The sequence below is a fragment of the Urtica dioica genome, chromosome 2, assembly GCF_054948205.1.
Source record: "Urtica dioica subsp. dioica isolate 48M chromosome 2, U.dioica_male_clone48M_v1_H2, whole genome shotgun sequence".
NCBI lineage: Eukaryota > Viridiplantae > Streptophyta > Magnoliopsida > Rosales > Urticaceae > Urtica > Urtica dioica.
In genome coordinates, this window is record NC_142757.1 from 40,731,311 (window position 1) to 40,751,168 (window position 19,858).

General features: G+C 42.7%; 2 protein-coding genes across 2 annotated transcripts; both read left to right on the forward strand.

Annotated features, from left to right (window-relative positions):
• Nucleotides 1-10,025: 10,025 nt before the first annotated feature.
• LOC149404752 (PCNA domain-containing protein) lies at nt 10,026-12,247 on the forward strand. The gene is made up of 7 exons (XM_089604999.1): nt 10,026-10,241; nt 10,347-10,436; nt 10,587-10,741; nt 11,100-11,220; nt 11,482-11,601; nt 11,693-11,763; nt 11,835-12,247. Exons 1-7 carry the CDS (start codon nt 10,128-10,130, stop codon nt 12,079-12,081), a joined length of 918 nt encoding a protein of 305 aa, XP_089461125.1. The 5' UTR covers nt 10,026-10,127; the 3' UTR covers nt 12,082-12,247.
• A 2,085-nt stretch (nt 12,248-14,332) lies between these two features.
• LOC149404753 (uncharacterized) lies at nt 14,333-18,578 on the forward strand. The gene is made up of 4 exons (XM_089602265.1): nt 14,333-14,895; nt 15,394-16,236; nt 16,753-17,102; nt 17,195-18,578. Exons 2-4 carry the CDS (start codon nt 16,212-16,214, stop codon nt 17,969-17,971), a joined length of 1,152 nt encoding a protein of 383 aa, XP_089458391.1. The 5' UTR covers nt 14,333-14,895; nt 15,394-16,211; the 3' UTR covers nt 17,972-18,578.
• The last annotated feature ends 1,280 nt before the right edge of the window (nt 18,579-19,858 follow it).

A 19,858-nucleotide genomic window follows, 5' to 3' on the forward strand; every position in this document is an offset into this window, starting at 1 on the left:
ATTGATTACCACTAATATAATTCATATAATTGACTTGATAGGAATATTTAATTAGAAATTGAAGTATAAGTTAATTTCAGGATTGTGTTGGAGCAATTGATGGAACTCATGTCCGAGTGAAAGTGCCTCGAAATGAGGCTTCACGGTATCGAGGAAGAAAAGAATACCCTACATGGCCGCATGTGGATTTGATATGAAATTTACTTATGTTTTGCCCGGATGGGAAGGAACGGCTTCGGATTCAAGGATTATCAAAGATGCTTTAGTAAGGGAAGATAAACTAATTATTCCTAAAGGTACACAAGTAGACTATTTTCATATATATAAATATAATTTTATGCTAACAAAACTAACTAAACACAAAATTCTTTTGTATAGGAAAATATTATTTAGTTGATGCGGCTATATGTTACGAAGCGGGCTTATCACCCCATATAGAGGAGTGCGCTATCATTTGAAAGAGTACTCACAACGTGGTCCGGAAAATCTAGAAGAGTTATTTAATCTTCAACATGCGTCATTACGCAATGTCATAGAGAGAGCCTCTGGTGTGTGAAAAAAACGGTTTACAATCATATCGAGTGGTACCGAGCCTCAATATCCTATCAAGACACTCACAGAGATTGTATTAGCTTGTTTTATTTTGTATAACTATCTAATGGGCGTGGATCCGGATGATGAATTACTTAGACAAGTAGATCGAGAACTTATGGACCGAGAACCGGAAGTAGAAGAGTTTAATAACATATCAAATGATGGAGAAGATGCGAGAAAATGAGCCGTCTTGAGGGATAATATAGCACAAGTCATGTGGCATGACTACTTAATGAATAGGGAATAATTTTTATTTTGTTTTATGCTATGTATAGGGTTGATGGAACTTTTACAACAAGTGCATATAATAATGTTCTCAAAATCTGTCAAGAGTAGTTGAAATATCCATTTGATAAAGACCACCTCAAAAATAGAATCAAAACATTGAAAAGTAATTTAAATGGAATTCATGATCTTTACAAAGGATTAAGTGGATTTGCTTGGAACCCAACGACAAAGTTATTTGAGGCCGAACCCGAAGTTTGGAACGCTCTTATAGAGGTAATCGTAGATTATTAATATTTTCAAATGGTCTTGCATTTTTATCACTATTATTATTGTTATTATCTTCTTTTTTTATTTATTTTATTGTCATGTTGTTGTGAATATGTGTAGAAAAATCCTAAAGCAAACAAGTGGAGATATAGTGCAACTCAAAATTATGATAAATTATTTGAGTTATTTGCCAAAGATAGAGCGACTGGGGAACATGCAATAAGTGCAAAAGAGAATGCTAAGAAATGGCAAGATAAAGTTGAAGAAAATGAATTTGGTGATCTTGAGGTTGACGAGACTACCCAAACTAACATCTCCCAACAAAAGACTTCACAACAAACCTCCCAAACTAGCTCCAAACTCATCTAGAGGTACAAAAAGAAAATTAACTATGATGGATTCGTTTGATAAACATATGGAAGCTATGCAATCAAGCATAGGAGGCGTTGTTGATGTAATGAAAGAAGGTAATCTCGTCATTCGAGAGAGCAACATCATAGACGAAAAAGGAATTGATGCAATTGAGAGAGGAAGGCCAAAAGTTTATTCGGAGGAGGAAGTTTATGCCGAACTATTGAAGATTGATGTTCCGGATCATATTCAACTTGATGCTTTTCTATTTTTAATCAAGGACTCCTCTAAAGTCCGAGCTTTCTTTGCCGTCCCAAGCGAGCGTCGTCTTGAACTTCTTCAAAAGATGATGCCTTCAAGCAACAAGGAGTGAAACTTTGTGCTTATGTGATTCTAGAACATCATATAACACTTTTTTGTAAAAAAAAAATATTAGTAATTGCCTATTTTGCTCTAGTCCATAAATTTATTTTGCTTGTTAAGACGGGATATTAATAGTTAAAATATTAATATTTTGAACGTAAAAAAAAGTACAAGAAGTTGTAATATTTATAACTTTTGTAGGACAATTACTTTTGTTTAAATACTTTATAATATATGCAATTTTGCATTTATAATATAATTATTCAGCTACGTAATTGCATGCATATGACTTTTATAATATAAATAAAATATGTGCAAATTAAATATCAATTTGATAATATATAAGGGTATTATTGTACTTTACCATACTAAAAATTAATCACTCTATTTTTTTCTCTATTCATACCAAACAACAAGGCGGATTGATATTAATCTTTCCTCTCATCATACCAATCAACTTTTAAAAAAGTTACAATCCACTCATTTCCTTTCATTTTTTTTCCATCCTAAACAATCCATCCACCCATATTTTTATCTTTCATACCAAACAAAGCCTAAAATAAAAACATGAACCTAAAAAGACAAAAATTACTGAACGCTAGACCAATCCCTAGCCAAATCAGCTAAAGAGAAGGATTTAAACTCATTACGGGAAGAAAAGCCATAGGGCGATACAATGATTTAAGCTATCGATCAACCATGTTCCACATCTCATCCTTGAAAATAACCTTATTACGAGTATTCCAAATTCCCCGCGAACCAGCTAGAATCCCAGTCTTGGCGGCTGTGGCCCTCTTTGAGCTGAACACGGGAGAGACGTGTGTGTTCAGCAATGCCTCGATGGAGGTTGGGCTAAAGATGAGGCCCAACTTTGAGAAAAACCACCGCCAAAAATCGGAAGCCACACTACACCGGAGGAAGAGATGGTCAGCGTCTTCATTCGCACTACGACACAAAAAACAAATATTCGGCGACAGAGACAAGTATGGGTTTGGTTTTTGAATTCGATCCGTTGTGTTCACTCTCTTGATAGCCACTGACCAGACGAAGAACTAAACCGTATTCGGAGCTGAAGCTTTTCCAAACAACATCAAAGAAAGGAACGGGGGCAGGGGCAGCGGGGGAGAGGTCCTCGGCCATTGACTTGACTTAGAACACATCTTCGTCACCCAACCACATGCGCCGATCTTCAAGACCTTCCCAAAGCTTGAAAGCGTCCAAAATCCCCTTCAAGCCAGTAGCTTCGCATGATTCTTTGTTCGTCAAGTTCTTGGAAAAGCCGAAATTACAGTCCATCTGACCGGGAAAAGAGGGAGAAAAAGATGCGAATATGTTGATAGGGGCGTTTTGAGAGGGTCAGAGTCTAGCCAAACTTGGGAACCGGTCTTTTAAACACATATCTCCGCACCATACATCCTCCAAAAAATGCACAATAGACCCATCGATGACCTTCCAAGAACATCGTCTAAAAAGCAGCTCATGGACAGTCGAAACTTAGCGCCGGGGGCTACGAAAAGTGCGATCCTTAGAGTCCCCAGGGTCCCACCCATTAGGAAGAACACCATAAATAACAGAGATAACCTTGTGCCACAAAGCATCTTCTTCGATCGGGAAGCGCCACAACCATTTTGCTAGGAGGGCGTTGTTCTTGTCCACAAGATAACCGAAGCCTAAACCCCTTTTGTTTTTCGGAAGATAACAAGTATCCCATGCCACCGCTGCGCGAGACCGCCCTTCCTCAAATCCTTCCCACAAGAACTGTTTCGTGATCCTTTCAATAGCGACCTCCTCCGGCATATTAAAGATCGACATGAAATAAGTAGTGAGCACCGAGAGGATGGCGTCGATAAGCGTCATCTTCCCACCCTTAAAGAGAAAACCTCGCTTCCAACCGTCAAGTCTCTTCACCACTTTAGCCAACACCGGGTCCCAAAACACTTTTCTTCTGGGGCTATCTCCACTACAAATAGAGGCATCCGGTGCGACGATTGTCGCACCTAATTCCACAAAAGTCGCACCTAATAAGTTATTAGGTGCGACTTTCTGTGCGACAATGTCGCACCTAAAAGTCCGTCACTAAAGGTATTCGCACCTAAAAGTGTCCATATTAGGTGCGACATGTCGCACCTAATTTCGCGTTTATTTTGCTGCCAAAATTCTTGAATTGACGGGTGATTTCATATCCGGTGCGACATGTCGCACCGAATAATCTTCCCGCCATCATATTCGGTGTGACAGTGTCGCACCGAATACCACTTAACATTACCAAAATATTTAGTCATCTGAATGAGTATCCGGTGCGACATGTTGCACCTAAGCACATATTAGGTGCGACATGTCGCACCAGATACCCTTCCTCACCAGAAATGTGAATTTGTAGTAGTGCTCCCAGAGGCGTTCCCAGGTAGAAAATCGGCCATTTGTCTTCTTTACACCCCAGCGCCCCGGCAAGAGCATCAGTCTCAGCCTTCAAACAATTAATGCCCACTATATTGCTCTTCTCGATGTTGATCGTGAGACCGAAAGCATCATAAAACTCCTTGACAATACCAAGCAGTTCTCTTAACTTGTCGAATCATCCTCACCAAAAATCAGCGTATCATCGGCAAATTGGAGGTGAGAAATCGCGATACCAGGCAACCCGAACACGATTGGCTTAAAAAGGCCTCTGCTCACTCCACGAGAAATACGACGCGAGAGTGCGTCAGCAACGAGAATGAACAAAAAAGGGGATAAGGGGTCCCCTTGATGTATACCTCTCGACCCGCCGAACCTTTCACGCGGCTTGCCGTTGATCAGAATGGAAAAAGAGACGGACAAGGCGCAGCCCCTGATCCACTTTCTCCAATGCGTGTCGATCCCTTTTTTTTCTCTAAGACAAAGTCGAGGAAATCTCAATTCACTTTGTCATAGGCCTTCTCAAAATCCAACTTAAGAACCGCTCATATCTTGCCTGCTCGACTGAACTCTTCCACGGTTTTGTTAGCAATAAGAATTAGATCCGTGATTTGTCGCCTTTTCACGAAAGATCCTTGACACTCACTGATCGTATCTTCAATGACTGTTTTTATTATCTCTGTCAACACTTTCACAAACTCGTGACGAGGCTGATGGGTCGAAAATCCCTTACTCCACTAGAGTTAAGCTTCTTCGTAATCAAACAAAGATGGGTTTCGTTGGTAAAATTATTAAGTACACCGCTATTCCATAACACGGAGAAAACTCTCATTAAATCGTCCGGGAGAATATCCCAAAAATCCTGGCATAACCGAAAACCCCTACTTTAATTTCATCTTCCTCAAAAGGTCTAGACAGCTCCGAAGCATAAGTAGCAGAAATAGCCTGCCAATTCACCCCCTCCCACTCGATCATACGAACCGGACTGGTCGAAAACAAAGGCAAAAAAAATCCGTTGACCTCCTCGACAATAAGATTCTCCTCAACGATGATGGAACCGTCATTCTTTTCAAGGCTTCGAATGGCATTTTTGGCTTTTCTAGCCCAAGCGAATTTTCCTTTTGAGTCTGATCGCTCTCTTTTCTTCCTCTAGGATCCATGCGAGCTTAACTTTCAGCTCTACCTTTTTGTTGTGTAACTTAAGAGACCAGTTCGATTCTTCCTCTGCTTTGTCCACCTGCTGAATGTCACACTGAATACGTACTTTTAGCCCAGCAACTTTAGATCTTTCCTCGACAACCCATTCTTTAATTTTCTTCCTTTAGCCCTTTGAGTTTTCGCATGAAACAAAAACCCTCCCAACCATGCTGCTCACCTTGGCCCCACCAATCTTTCACTAAATTCCTGAAGTCCTAGTTGACGAGCCACGAGTTGTCAAATCTGAAAAGGGTCAGGCCCCACTTTACAGGACACGTGCTAATCGTGATCAGAAAGTGATCTGAGACCCATCTAAACTGGATTTCATGTGTACAAAAAAGAAAGCACTACTTCCATCCTTCGTTGAACAAAAACCGGTCCAAACGAGAACAAATCGAGACCCCTCAAAATGCTGACCAGGTAAACATTCATTAGAGAGGGGTGGATCTGATAGGCCAAAGTCCAATATTAGTTCATTGAAAAGCCTCATCGATCTCCTGAACCTAACTGGGGAAGAACGTTCGTGAACGAAACGGACGACGTTGAAATCACCACCGACGCACCAAGCTGGACCACAATGCTCGCCGAGACTTACTAACTCATCCCAAAACTCTCCGCGATCACCTGAGTGATAAGGACCATAAACTCCCGAGAACCACCACGACAAAGTCATCTTTAACAATATCAATAGAAACCGAGAAAGACCCAAAAAAATTGTTCAGAACGCTAACTTTCTTCGAATCCCACACCATAAGAACACCTCTAGAACAGCCGTTAGCATGGAGAAATTTCCATTCTTTGAATCTAGAGCTCTACACACTACCCACCAACCTTCTATCCACATGAGACCTTCTCACCTCTGAAACACTACAAACCAAAACCTTAATACCTCTCGTCTTCTTGGGGTCTCCCGACCCCCTAACGTTCCAAGAAAGAATCATCATTGATTCCTTGGTAAAAGCATAGACTCATTCTTTTTACCAAAGGACATCTCAAATTCTAGATTCCAGAGCTCTCGGCGTCGACCCTTCACACTGTTCGAGTTACCAGATCCCTCCACCACTTGAACAGTGAGAGCGCGAAGAGTTGACGCTTCCAAAGTCGGGGGAAAATGAATAGCGAGCGGCAACGGGGTCGAGAAAGGGATCAGAGCATCTTCCGATCCACAAGGGGGCGCTAAATCTGTCGGCGGCGGAAGCTCGGCTCCAAAGGTTAGAGCTAAGCCATTGAGACACTCTTTGAGCTCAATCTCGCCATCTTCATGTGAAGACAAAAAGGATTCTTTAAACGAATCATCCTCCATGTCCGAAACTCCGTCGCCTTTAGCCAACCCGAGCTCTTCTTCCACCACAAACTCGACTCCCCATGTGACATTCATGATACCCGGCTCTTGGTAGAACGGAGACGAAGCCTCTTGATTCTCTCTTCGTCTTCTTGTAAAAAATTTCTCATGCTTTCGATCCCTCATCAACTCCGAGTCGCTGTCGTAGTCAGTGAAGAACTTCCATGTACGGGGGTTGATGCTCTTATCTCTAATAAAATCGTTTCATCTAGCTATAGTCACAACACAGAAGAGATGTTTTTGTTTAAGGCGCCACCGACTAGGCCCAGACTTAGCAAGAGGAACGAAATTCTCTTCCAAAACAGACTTTGACAACCCAAATGATTCAAAGACCCATAATTTATTTCTCTGGAAAAGGCCTAAATCAGACATAGTGGGGAGTACAAAAGTAACCTGGACATGAGGGCCTTTATCCTGGATTGGGCCCACATGAGAACAAACAGCCTTTTCCAGATTCCCTAGGTCACACGTAGAGGACCCTTCATTATCTCCAACGACAGAAAAAGAAGGGAAAGAAAAAATGACCTCAGGGACACGTGTCACCTTTCTCTCTAAAGCCGAGAGAGACTATTTTCATTCGCACTGGGAAAACATGGGCATTCATTAGAAGAGATCAATCATATTCCTTGGCCAATGTCTCTGACTTTGTGCGAATTCAAGGGGGCTCACTTCCAGAACCACTCTTTATCGGTGCACCCAGGTTGAACAAACGCAGTCAAACAAAATTTCCAAGCATAAGATCCGGTTCAACGTGCCCTGAACCTAACCATTTGCATCTGATTTTTTAATGTTGGAGAAAAGAGAGGTCGAGAGTCTCTTTAGTGATTTCAATCAAGCCGCCTAACTTGTCTCCGATTTCCTTGAGAGATTGATGGTTCCAACGATCGAAAGAGAGACCCTCAATTCCAACCCAACTATTCTGCAAGAAGACCTTCTAGCTCGCCCATCGCTGATCTTCCAACCAACAACTGATGAAAGCAACCTCTTCCACCACTGCCAAACTCATCAAAGTATCTCTCTCTTCCTTGTCACCGCACCTGACCACAGCTTTATTTCCAACGAAGGGTGACCAGGAGAATGATTTCCCGATCCGTCTCTAGATCTCCTAAAAAATATCTTTCCATTGTGTCACACCCTTGAGACGACACACTAACACAGCACAATCCCACTTCTGGCCGCAAAAGGACGCTTTCGGAGAGACTCTGTTATTATATATTGCCTTAGAAAGAGAGCTTTCGGCGCCGAGGGTATCTCTCCTTCCAGACAAGGGAGGCTCGGTACCTCTCTTGGCCTCCACCACTTCTTTGAACCTGAGATCGTTCACAGTCGACTTGACATGCGGCCTAGACATCGCCTTTTTACTTCAATTGCATGAAAAACACGCTTCTCTTGGTTCTAGTCCTTGAGAATATTGCTCAGCGAGCGGGAGAAGAACAACCAACCTTTCGAATTCCTTCCTTCTGGGACGAAGACGATTTTCCGGTCTCCTCGAGCGACTTTTAGACTTCTGATGCATCTTCCACATTTATCCTCTAGCACATCTATAATAAGAGCTGAGAAGAAGTCCGAGAACCTCCTCCGGAAGAAAGCAGGCTTAAAAGCTTCAGAAATCTCCACAGACATGCTACAAATCCACGCAACACCTTTTCTCTGGACGAAAATGCTAAACGCCTTCCCATTATACTCCTTAGCGATTCTCACAATCCTTCCGCCCTTCCCTATGGAGCATCTGAACTCCTTGTTTTCAAGTCTAAACTTGTCAACAAAAAGATTGACGCTACCTCCGGCCATAATTCTGATAACGAGATGGGAAGCTGATCAGAGAGTGGGAAAGGAAAAATGAGAGGCAAATAAAATTGAAATTTAAATCGAATGAGATTTTTTTTAGGGATTTTATACAAATATTACTATAAATAATTTATGTCAATTTACCGAAATCAACAAAAACTTAAAATTTGACAGTTTTATTACTAAAATTAGAGTAATAATTATTGATGTCAAAATCCAAGCCTTCAACAATCACAAAGAAAACCATGATAACGTGTTTATTTGATTTTTTTTGTTAGATGGATCTCAAAAGACTTCGTAATTGAAACGGATTGCTAATCGTAAAGGACAAACGTAAACTTAAACAGAAAAGAATTGCTTTATTGATTTTGGGACTGTTTAGCCCTCTATCCTCGACCGCAAGGGACGCTCCCAAGAAATACCGTGAAGAACCCGAAGGAACAATGCAACGCCATCACTCACCATAGTGACGTTGTACCCGAGAGTCCGGAGATGGAAGACGACAATACATATTTATCAACGACACCCGCGGTCAAGCCTTCTCCTCCAGCACGAGTTCAATTCGTGACTAATTGATTTAAATAATCAGTTAAGCATGGTCCTCGTGGGATCGACTCATATGTACGATTTTACTACTTGAGTGACTGCGTGCACTTGCGTACGGAACTACCGCAACACTCAAATATTTATAGGGAAAAACTAGAGCTAACAGACAAGCTTGAAATAGTCTTGACTTTCAACCCCTACGACGACCTAAATGCAAGTCAATCGCTAATTATCGTCATAAGATCTTCGGTTGCTATTGTCGATCGATTAAGCTCCACACCTCAACGATTTATTGTGCAGTAAATTCAATAATTTAGGCATAATCTAGTCATACTATCAAGATTACACACACTTTCACAAATTTAGAATCTCTTAAACTATGTTGCTATTGTTTCCAATTTCTCAAAATAATACATACGCATCAATAAAATTTCTGAAGGAATAAGTCACAAACATATTAGATTAGAGTTGAATTGAACACATACTACCATTTCAAAAAGATTGATAATATTTATCTAATCATGTAGGATATATATTTATAACTTTTAATTATTTAAAAACGTCTAAGCATCAAAACACAAAATAACACATTTTAGACCAATATTTTGAAATCTAGATATCATTTGAGAAATTTCAGGCTGTGACCTGCGACAGGCTGCAACTACGGTGACTGGCGGGTTGCGACGGCTACAGTTATATGGCTTGTTGATGAAATATAAAGATATTTATGTAGAAATTTACATGCTTTTTAATTTTCAATACAGTACAGTACATGTATGTATTTGTTGATTTTTGTGTCTAATTTCAACCAAAATTTCTCTTTGGTACATTGGTACCGTTTGCTTAGAGAGCTCAAATTATTGAAGCAAAAAAAAATTAAATAGAGAGCTTGAGTTAACTTTTTAAACTTGCTTGTTTTGCTTTCCGCATCTCTAATCAAATAAAAGGGTCCCTTGTTAAAAAAAAAAAAAATTAAATAAATAAATATAAGGGACAAGAAGAGGAATGAAATTCGCGGTTCACGAGTTTTTTGGCGGGAAAAGTGATAGCGAAAATGGAGTCACAGGCTACGGAGGTCGATGCCGACACCGCCGATCTGGTGTGCGAGCTCGACAACGTCCAAGGTATGGTCGACGCTCTCACCGCGGTCCGATGGAAACGCCATCAGGTAACACCTCTCTCTCTCTCCCTCGTGCCTAGGTCAAAATTGATCGCACTTTTGAGTTTCTTATGCGGAAATTGAATATTTGTTTGTTTGAATTCGTACAACCAGGACGCCGTAATTGAATTATCCGAGCACGGAATCGTTGTGATTGTGGAGGAGACAGGTTGTCTTCAGGCCAAAGTATATCTTCAGCGCGAGGTATAATATTCTTTGTTCTCATTTTTTTAATCGTGTTTTTTGGTTTCCGACAAAATGTGAATACATGTTTTTGACCTGAGAAAACTGTATAACGTTTCCATCGATTGGATAACTGGAGTGGCTTAATTTGCTTTGTGATTTCGTCAACAGCTTTTCCTTCGTTATGAGTACGGTGCACAAGGGAGGCCGAGATTCGGTCTTAGTTTGGGATTGTTTGTTGATTGCTTGAATGTCTTTTCGGTCCCTGGAAATCCAAATACAGTCGAAGTTCGATATCCAGGTCCTGATATGCAATTACTTCTCAGGTACGAAGTTCATGTATGAATCTCAAAAGTAGAGTATATGTAGTTTTGTTTTTTTTGTTTTTTTGTTTTTGTTTTTTTTTTTTTTTTTTGCTCAAGAAAGAGTATACGTAGTTGATCCTAAAAATATTAATCAATTTTACTCCTTTTTAGTAGTCTCTGGTTCTAATAGATATCTGGAAATGAAATTTTTATTTGCTATAATTACCAGATAGGAAAAATGAAGTAATGAACAAATCTAAAAGTAGTTGAAAATCATATGTGATGAACCCGTGCTATTTTGAATCGATTTTCTCCAAAAACAAAATCAGTTTTGCGTTTGTGGTGATGGTTATAATCCTACAGATGGGATGATTTTCAGGTCTGTTGATTCACTGGGGACAAGCGTTTACGCAGAGATCAGGACGAGGATCCCCGACACGATTTCATGGGATTACAATTTTGAATCTGCAGGAACCACGCCGCTCACCTTCACTGTTAAGGTGTGCCTAGATTTAAAACCCTGGATTTCGATATTGCATCGGCTCATTGTGAATTTCAATCCAATTTCACTTCCCTTCCGTTTTCTGTCTGTGCAGAAACTATTAGAAATTCAAGATAACTGACGATCAAAAAGTTTTTACGTATCTGCATTATCTCTTTAGCTACAAAACTGTCAATGCATCTTCTTTTCAAGTTGCAGATTTTAGTGACTGGTTTTATTAAACCATTATTCATTATCATGTCTTTTAATTACACCACAGACTGGATCGTTGAAGGAAGCAATCGACGATCTTGAATGGCCTGGCTCTAGTATCCAAATCACCATGCAACCAGATCCCCCGAGCGTCACATTTAGAGGAGACGGCCATGGAGATTTACAGGTAAGACTCACACTTGAAACCCCCTTGTAACCAACCATTTGAGAGGCCAAATGGATATAAATTTTTTTTTTTCCTGTTTACGTATATGCAGATAGACTTCATGTACTATGCAAACACCGATCTTCTGATTGCCTTCCATTGCGACCGTCAAGTGTCACACAGGTAAAGCTCGCGATTATCATCTTGAGTTGCTTCTGTTTCGCATGGTCTTTTACATGATCTGATTCTTATAGGTACAAATACAAGTTCCTTCGAGCCACGACTTCAAACATCCCCGTGGGAGTGATCAGAGACAATCGGGGAAGCAAGATGACCATTGGAAGAGATGGGTTGCTAAAAGTCCAGCATTTGGTTTCGGTGTCAAAAGTGTCGGGTTCGCATCCGCAGATCGACTCTGCAGGGTACCAGCATCCCAGTAGGATTGCGTACATCGAGTTCTTTGTGAAACCGGAGGAAAACGAAGACACAACAGATTACTAGTAGTAACTTCATTTAGTAACAGATGACTCGTAAATACTTGTTAGTTGTTACCATTTATGCTTAGTGATGTCATCGGAGGACGCTAAGGAAAAACACAACATTTTGGTGGTTACTATACTAATGTTTAATTTTCCATTTTGGTTTCTGTTAACGCCGTTTTCGGGTTAAACACTTAGAATCACACGTGGCTAGATCTAGGGCCGGACCCTATGATCGCACGTGGATTGAGAGATGGTGAAGTTGATTGCTTCTTGAATTGTTTCGTCTGAAGTGGTTTTCGGGTTCGCTTTATTCTCCGAGATCTTCGTGTTCTTCGGTTTCTTCGGGTTCTTCGAGTTTGTTGTTTTCTTTGGGCCCTTCGAGTCCTTCGGTTACTTCGGGTCCTTCGGGCTAATCGAGCCTCTCACCTAAGAAACAAAAAACGTAAGCTTAAAGAGACGCGGAGGGTTTCCCCTCGACGCGCGCTCCGACGCTCAACATTAGTCCAATCGTGGTGCCGAGGTGGGTGATATCAAGTTCGTCTCTAAGGATTTCAGAGAGAGGAAACGAGTTGTGATTTGGGCCGCCTTTTCCCAAGTTTTTTTATCACTTACCTTATGTCTTGTGAAGGTGGGGTATTTATAGGTGAGCTTTGAGGTTGTGGCCAAGATGGAGGATCATTGAAGACCCTTGAGAATGGCCTAGAATCTGAGCATCTTCGTCCAAAAACGTGACACCGAGCATCGTCATGAGACTATCGGCATTGAGTCTTGCCGATAGTCTATGGGAAGATCGATGGTTTGTGCGCCGAGGTTTTGCACGCCGATAGTTTGATGGGCTCGTGTTCGCCGAAGGTCACGATCGCCGATAGTTTCACGCCGATAGTCTCGGCCATAAAGTTCGCCGATGGTTTTGCGCCGATGGTTTTGCGCCGATGGTTTAGCGCCGATGGTTTTGCGCCGATAGTCTCGGTCATGTAGGTTCGCCGATGGTCTCGTCACTTGGAGGCTCGCCGAAGGTTTTCATGGACGATGATTTTGCTTGCATCTTGTCAATAAATTTATTGACAAGTCGTCGGTTCGAGAATTTTTCCTTCATAAATCGCCTCGCACGATATTATTTATGATTTTTTCTCAACGGCATTCTTGATGACTGACTTTAGGATTTTAGCTTCTTGAAGTATCTTGAGTTGTTGGTCTAAGAGTTGTTACGTAATTCACTTCGAGATTTTTCATAGAGCCTTTTTGTCTAAAGATTATCCCCTAGTTGAGGTTGGGGGACTTTTCTTGAGATGTCGTCTCAAAGCTATTCACGGTTCAACGCCATTCATGGGATTTGGTTAGGCATCGATTTTAGTCCAATCTCGACACATCAAGTTAATGAGCTTCGTTATTGGAGGGATGGCCCAATACTTCGTGGGCCTATTTTTTCGGTGGTCCGCTAATTTCACATCTTAGAAAATAACGTAATAACATTAACCCCCAGCTTCGTGTGCGATTTAATCGCGCGAGAAGCTCTTGGTACTTCTCTTCCCGATGCTTCATTCTTTTGACATTGTGAAATTGGCGGGTCTTGAAATCCACGACCCCCCCCTTTTTTTTTCTTTATTTGTCATCATCATCATTTTTTTTTAAAGATCATAGAAGCTTTGCAGATAGGGTTTTTTTTTTTTTTTTAACAGCCAGACTTGTAGAGAGTCATAAACTCATAACATGTATATATACATTTTATATGTTTCCTTGAGACTATCGGCACTACTTGTATTGTGCATAGTCATAATATGTATATATATATTTCTTTAAAGACTATTAGACATAGACTAGACTGATAGATAGTCATATATATATATATATATATATATATATATATATATATATATATATATATATATATATATATATATATTATATATTAGTCTCCTCTTTTTTTTTTTTTTTAAGACTATTTTTACTTTATCAGCTTTTTCATTTTTAAACTCTCTTCTTGGCATTTGCCGATACCCACTTCTTTCCCAACTCCATCTTTATCTCAGGTCTTTCTCTTTTCCATAAGGTGACTGAAAGTATACTTCCTATTCTCAGGGCCTTTGAAGATCGAAGTTCATTCATTCCCCGCCGTCGCCGGAGCCTAAAACCCATTTCATTCACGTAGGCATGGTGAGTGAAAAATCCTAATTTCTCTTTTTTTTCCTCTCTCTTGCGTTGTAGCTCATTTTTTTTTTTTTTTTTTTTTTTGCGATCCTCGTACGTCCCCTCTCTTCATTAATGGCGCTCAACAACACCATTGAGGACCCTGATTCCATACCCCTTTGTGAGATGGACTTAAACCATCTTCAACCATTTGACATTGACGAAGTCTATCGAGAGTCTGTGGTTGAAACAATGCTTTCCATGGACGAGGTTGAAGATCCGTCCGTGATTGGAAACGACAAAACCGGGTGGGTGAGGATGGCGGCAGAGGCGGACCGAGCTGATCTTGGAGATGGAATCGTCGAGGGTTGGCTTTCGGGCTCGAGCAGTGTCGGGGGTGATGGCGATGACGAAGGCGGAGTAAGGACGGCCAGGTCCCTTGCTGAGATTGCTCAGATGAAGGCGAGGACGAAGCCACTCTCGGGGGTTGTCGGCGAAGGTGCAACGCCGGAGCCTTTGACGCGGAGTGGGGTGACGATGCGAGCGAGTGCACGACGCGAATTGGCGCTCAGACCTTCGGTACCGGAGCTCTTGGCCCCGACTCCGCACGATCTTCCTGTGAGAGAACCGTCGATCAGCGGGTCCTCGTTGACGAGAAGCTCTACGCGTGTGTCGACGGAGGGAGGCTGCTCGGTGCTTGGAAAGGGTAAGTCTCTGTTTCTCCGTTTTTTTTTTTTTGTGTTGTTCATCATTGCGCACTCATTTTGATTATGTACATTTCTTGACATATATTTGACCTTGTAGGCATTATTGTATGAGTGGCGTGTATATGTACTGATTAGGCTTCGAACATGTATCGATCATGTATAGATTTGTCAAGAAGTGTTTTGTGAGTATTTCATGGTATTTTAATGTGTTTAAAGAATTTGGGTTTCTAGGATTTGTGAGGGAATTTTCATGGCTTAGCGTAGACCCCGATCACTTGGGTAAGAATTTTGGTGGTTTACGTGCTATATTTGTGTTTGGCAGGACATTTAGGATCCATAGATATACTCGGATGTTTATGCCTCTATTTTGAATTTTGGTTGAATATGCTTGTCTTGCCGTAGTTACGCTGCGTTTTCTCCATTTTTTTATATTCCCAGTCTCGGTCTCTCCTTTTATTATTATTATTATTATTATTATTATTATTTTTTTTTTGCAGACCTTGGTTCCGATTATGACTCGGACCATATTCCTATTGTGAAGTTATTGAGGGCGGCAACGAAAAATGGATGATCGTTGAAGGAAAAAGAGGACACTCGTCTCTTGGGGCCACAAAAGGGGGTCTCGGCCGGGGATGGTGAGACGAAGACCGACGAGACGGTGGTGGACGGGTCCTTCAACGAGGAAGAGGTTCTTGACTTATCCGGCATCGATGTCCCGAGTTCCATCACTCCCGATAACCTGAAGTTGTATCGAGATGAGCTCCAAATTCCGCCCTCGGTCCAAACTCGCGCCCCCGAGTCAGACGATATTCCTAGCCGTCCTCCACGAGGCTATGGCGCAGTGCACCTTGAAAGTCTTCGGTGCGGCCTGAGCTATTCTTTTCAACCGATCATCCAAAAATTACTTGCAACTTTGCAAATCCATCATTTCCAGCTTGGTCCGAGAGCGTATCGGTGTGTCTCGGCGTGTTATATGATCTGGTTCTATGTTACGGGCAAAGCATTGACGATAAAGGAGCTTCGTGACTTGGCGAGGGTCGAGGCGACGTCCCGATGCGCGGGGGCGTATCATCTTGTTGATCGGACACAAAAACTCATATTAGTCGATTTTCCCTCTAAAGTTCATGGTTGGAAGACCAAATGGTTTTTGATTTCCACTGATGCGTTTGGCGTTGCTCTTTCAGAGTTCGGCTTCGCGGCGAGCGAAAAAGCGAAAGAGAGAGTTTTGTTTGCTGATGTGATCGCTCCCGCCTGATGCACGTTACGCACCGTTATTTCGGCTGCCTGTTATTTGGTTGGATTTCGGTTGGCGTTCATGTCACCTTGGCGCTTCCACCGAGGTATCTCACTCCCCTACGGATCTTCCCGAGTCTTTGATAGTATCCTGCGCCACTCTATCTCCAGGTTCTCACATGGGAACCCCCGAGGCAGCCCCGAGTTCTCCCATGGGTCCGATGTCTTCTCCGAATTTGGGTTCTCCATCTGTCATCATGTTGGCGTCTCTATCACCGTCCCAAGATCGTCCAGTGTGCGTCATTACGATTCCGGTTTCTTCTTCGTCGGAAGAAATCCCTGAGTATTCCAATGGTCCCATGATTTCTTCGAACTTGGGTTCTCCACCTATGAGCCCTTTCGTTCTTCAGTCGCCGGCGGAGGTGCCTAGGATTTTTGTGGCACCGCAGTGTCCCTTGCTTTTGCCATTGACAGACGACAGTATTATTTGTTGGAGTGGGGGGTGGTCGTGTGTAGCCTTTGAATGATCGCACTTTATTATTTTGAGCAAGCATTGTATTATCATCATTTTTATTTTATTTTTAATATATATATATATATATATATATATATATATATTTTAGATATGGCTCGAGGAGGCGGTCGTGAGAAGAACTCGGGGGCGGGGGAAGCGTCGCGTTCCGTCCTACCCGAGGGTCCAGGCATCTTTCAAATGGGTCTCGTGCGCGCCCCTCCGCCCCTTCCATCGATGAGGTCGTTTGATGTGCGCCACAACAAGCGGGGGCGAAACACTTCCGGCAAGGAGTCTTCAAGTAGGAGGTCGCCAGACCTCTTGACAGCGCCGAGGCCTGGGAAGGCCCTTGGGGATCGGGTTGCTGTCGTCACCAGATCGATTTCTTTCGGGGAGATGGCTGCAGTGGAGCAAATGGATGTCTTGGAGAAGTTGAAAGCGCACGAGAACTGCTGTATGAGGGTTGGCCTCTTTTTATTTTTCCTTTATTTTATTCTTTATGTGATTGTGCATCATTGCTCATCTAAATAAAATTTATTCTTACTATTTTTTAGTCCCTCATCAAGGCGGTGAGTGCCACCGAGGGCTGTCGTGCTCTTCTTAAAGAGCTAGAAGTGGCCAAGAAGAAAGGGGCGTCGGCCGGCCGAGCTCGCGCCGATCGTATTCAAAAAGAGGCACATCGTTTGTCCCGAGAACTTGACGGGCTGAAGGTTTCCTTGACGGAGTCCAAGCAAGGGAGGGAGAGGGATCGCACTCGCCTTGGAGATCTCTTGCAGCAGGCTCGCGACGAGAAAACGGAGGTGGAGAAAACCCTTCAACAGGGGGATGATGACTTGGAGAGCGCTCGGGGGAAGATTGTCGATCTTGAGGCATCTGTGGAGCGTCTCGACGGAGAGATGACTTCCATGCGGTTGGAGTTGGAGTGCTTGCAGAAGAAGGATGCTGAACCTGAGGCACCCTCGAGTGATGGCGACATGGTGGATTCTTTGCGCTCAGAGTTGGCTTGCTCGAGGAAGAGGATAACTGAGCTCGAGGCGTCCGTGTGGGAGAAACTCGAGGAGCGCCAATGGGAAGCAATCCTCAGTTGCCGCAGGCACGTCCTCCTTGAGAATCCGGCCCTTCCGATCACTTTCAACTTTATCCCGCTTGATCTCATTCAAGCCGATGAGGAGTGTGAGAGGAGGAAAATGATGGGGCAGCCCGAGGTGTCAGAGGGTCCGGAGGCGCTGGATGCCTTTGATGGCGAGGTGGATTGTGTGACTGGAGCGGCAAGCAAAGACGTTCCTAAAGGCGCGGAGCGGATCTCAGCCATGGACGGGATTGATGATTAGCCTCGCCATCGGCTTTCTTTTGGTTTATCTAGGATCTTAGATGTTCTCTTTTGGTTATCCTAGCTTTTATTATGTCCATGTATGCGTTTTAGGGCGAACCATCATTTATCTGCTGTTTTTTTTTTCTTTTGTCGACGCGGTACGTTGTGCGTCCCTTTGAGCCCTTTATTATCTTTTGTGGGCCCCCCTCACGGGTGTATTGCTGGTAAAAGAAAGCTCTCCCATTCGCATTCGTCTTCTTGTCTTTTCTTTTATCTATACTTTTTATGTATTGTTTGTTGATGGTTTGGACTTCATAAATTTCAACGTGCTTTTGGGATTGGGGTGCTATAGCGCCCTCGATTGTGTTCGTTTGCTTTGTCAGGGTTTTTTCCCGTAATGTTGATGTGTGTTTACGCTCGTCTGGCGTTTACTTTGCGTATTATGCGCTTTGGCTTGCCACTGTGGGTCTCAGATAGGATTGTTTCCGTTGGGGCTCGTTTTTGTTAGAGCCCTTGACGGGTGATTCTTCATTTTTTTATATATATATTGTGCTTGTAGACTATGTCTTTCACGCGGGTTCATGTCATGCGTTGACTCATCCTTTTTTTTTCTGCTCTTGGCTCGTTCCTTTGTATTCTTGCATTCCATGTATCCATTAACCCCCCAGTTTTTGTATAATTCGAAGAATTGTGGAAAAACTTAAGAGTAGGATAAGTAATTAAGTTCAAATATGCTTGCTTTTTCATTGATTTGATTTTAAGATAAAAACAAAAGGGGCACGTGCTGAGTGCTTAACATTTTGCTATTGGCTAAAAGTGCAAAATCAAAAGGTACATAATATTAACGAAAATATTTACGAAAATTAACGAAAATCATCAAAAGTAGAGGCTTAATGCTCTTATTAGCTTAATCTCCTATTGGTAATACTGGCGGAGGTGTTCCGCATTCCATGGATGTGCGATCTCGGTACCATCGATTCTTTCGATCCGATACGTGCCATCGCGTATCACTTGTCGGACTCGGTACGGGCTTTCCCAGTTGGGGCCAAGTACTCCTGCTCCTTGCACTTGCATGTTTTGAAACACTCTTCGGAGGACCAAATTTCCTTCCGCAAAGTTACGCGCCTTAACCTTCGAGTTGTAGTGTCTCTCAACGATCCTCTTTTGTGCGGTCATGCGTGAGAAAGCGTTTGTCATCTTCTCTTCAATCACGTCAAGCTCCATCCTTAGGGCTTCGTTGTTGTTTTCTTCATCGAAATCCTTCACCCGATACGTCGGGATGCCGATCTCCGCGGGGATTACCGCTTCAACTCCATATGTGAGGGAGAATGGGGTCTCTCCGGTGGCCGTCCTAGTCGTCGTTCGGTATGCCCAGAGAACGAAGGGAAGTTCCTCGGCCCAAGCTCCTTTCTTTTCTTCCAATTTTTTCTTCAAATTTTCCTTGATGGTTTTGTTCACAGCTTCAACTTGGCCATTCGCCTGCGGATGTCGCGGCGACGAAAAAGTCTTGCTAATCTTCAGTTGCTCGCATATGTTTCTGATCTTCTTGTTATCAAATTGTGTACCATTATCAGTGATTATGGATTCGGGAATTCCGTGACGACATATGATTGACCGCCAAATGAAGTTAGTCGTATTGGCTTCAGTGATCTTGTGCAACGGTTCCGCCTCTACCCATTTTGTGAAGTAATCTATCGTGACGATGGCATAGACTCGGTTCCCCGGCGCATTGGGTAGTTTGCCAATGATGTCGACCCCCCATTTGGCAAATGGTCGAGCAACCAGGACGGGGCAAAAAGGCGCCGGGGGCCGCTTTGGAATGTGCGCAAACCTCTGGCATTTGTCACACTTCCGAGCCAAGGTATGAGCATCCCTTTTGATCGTCGGCCAAAAGTAACCTTGCTTC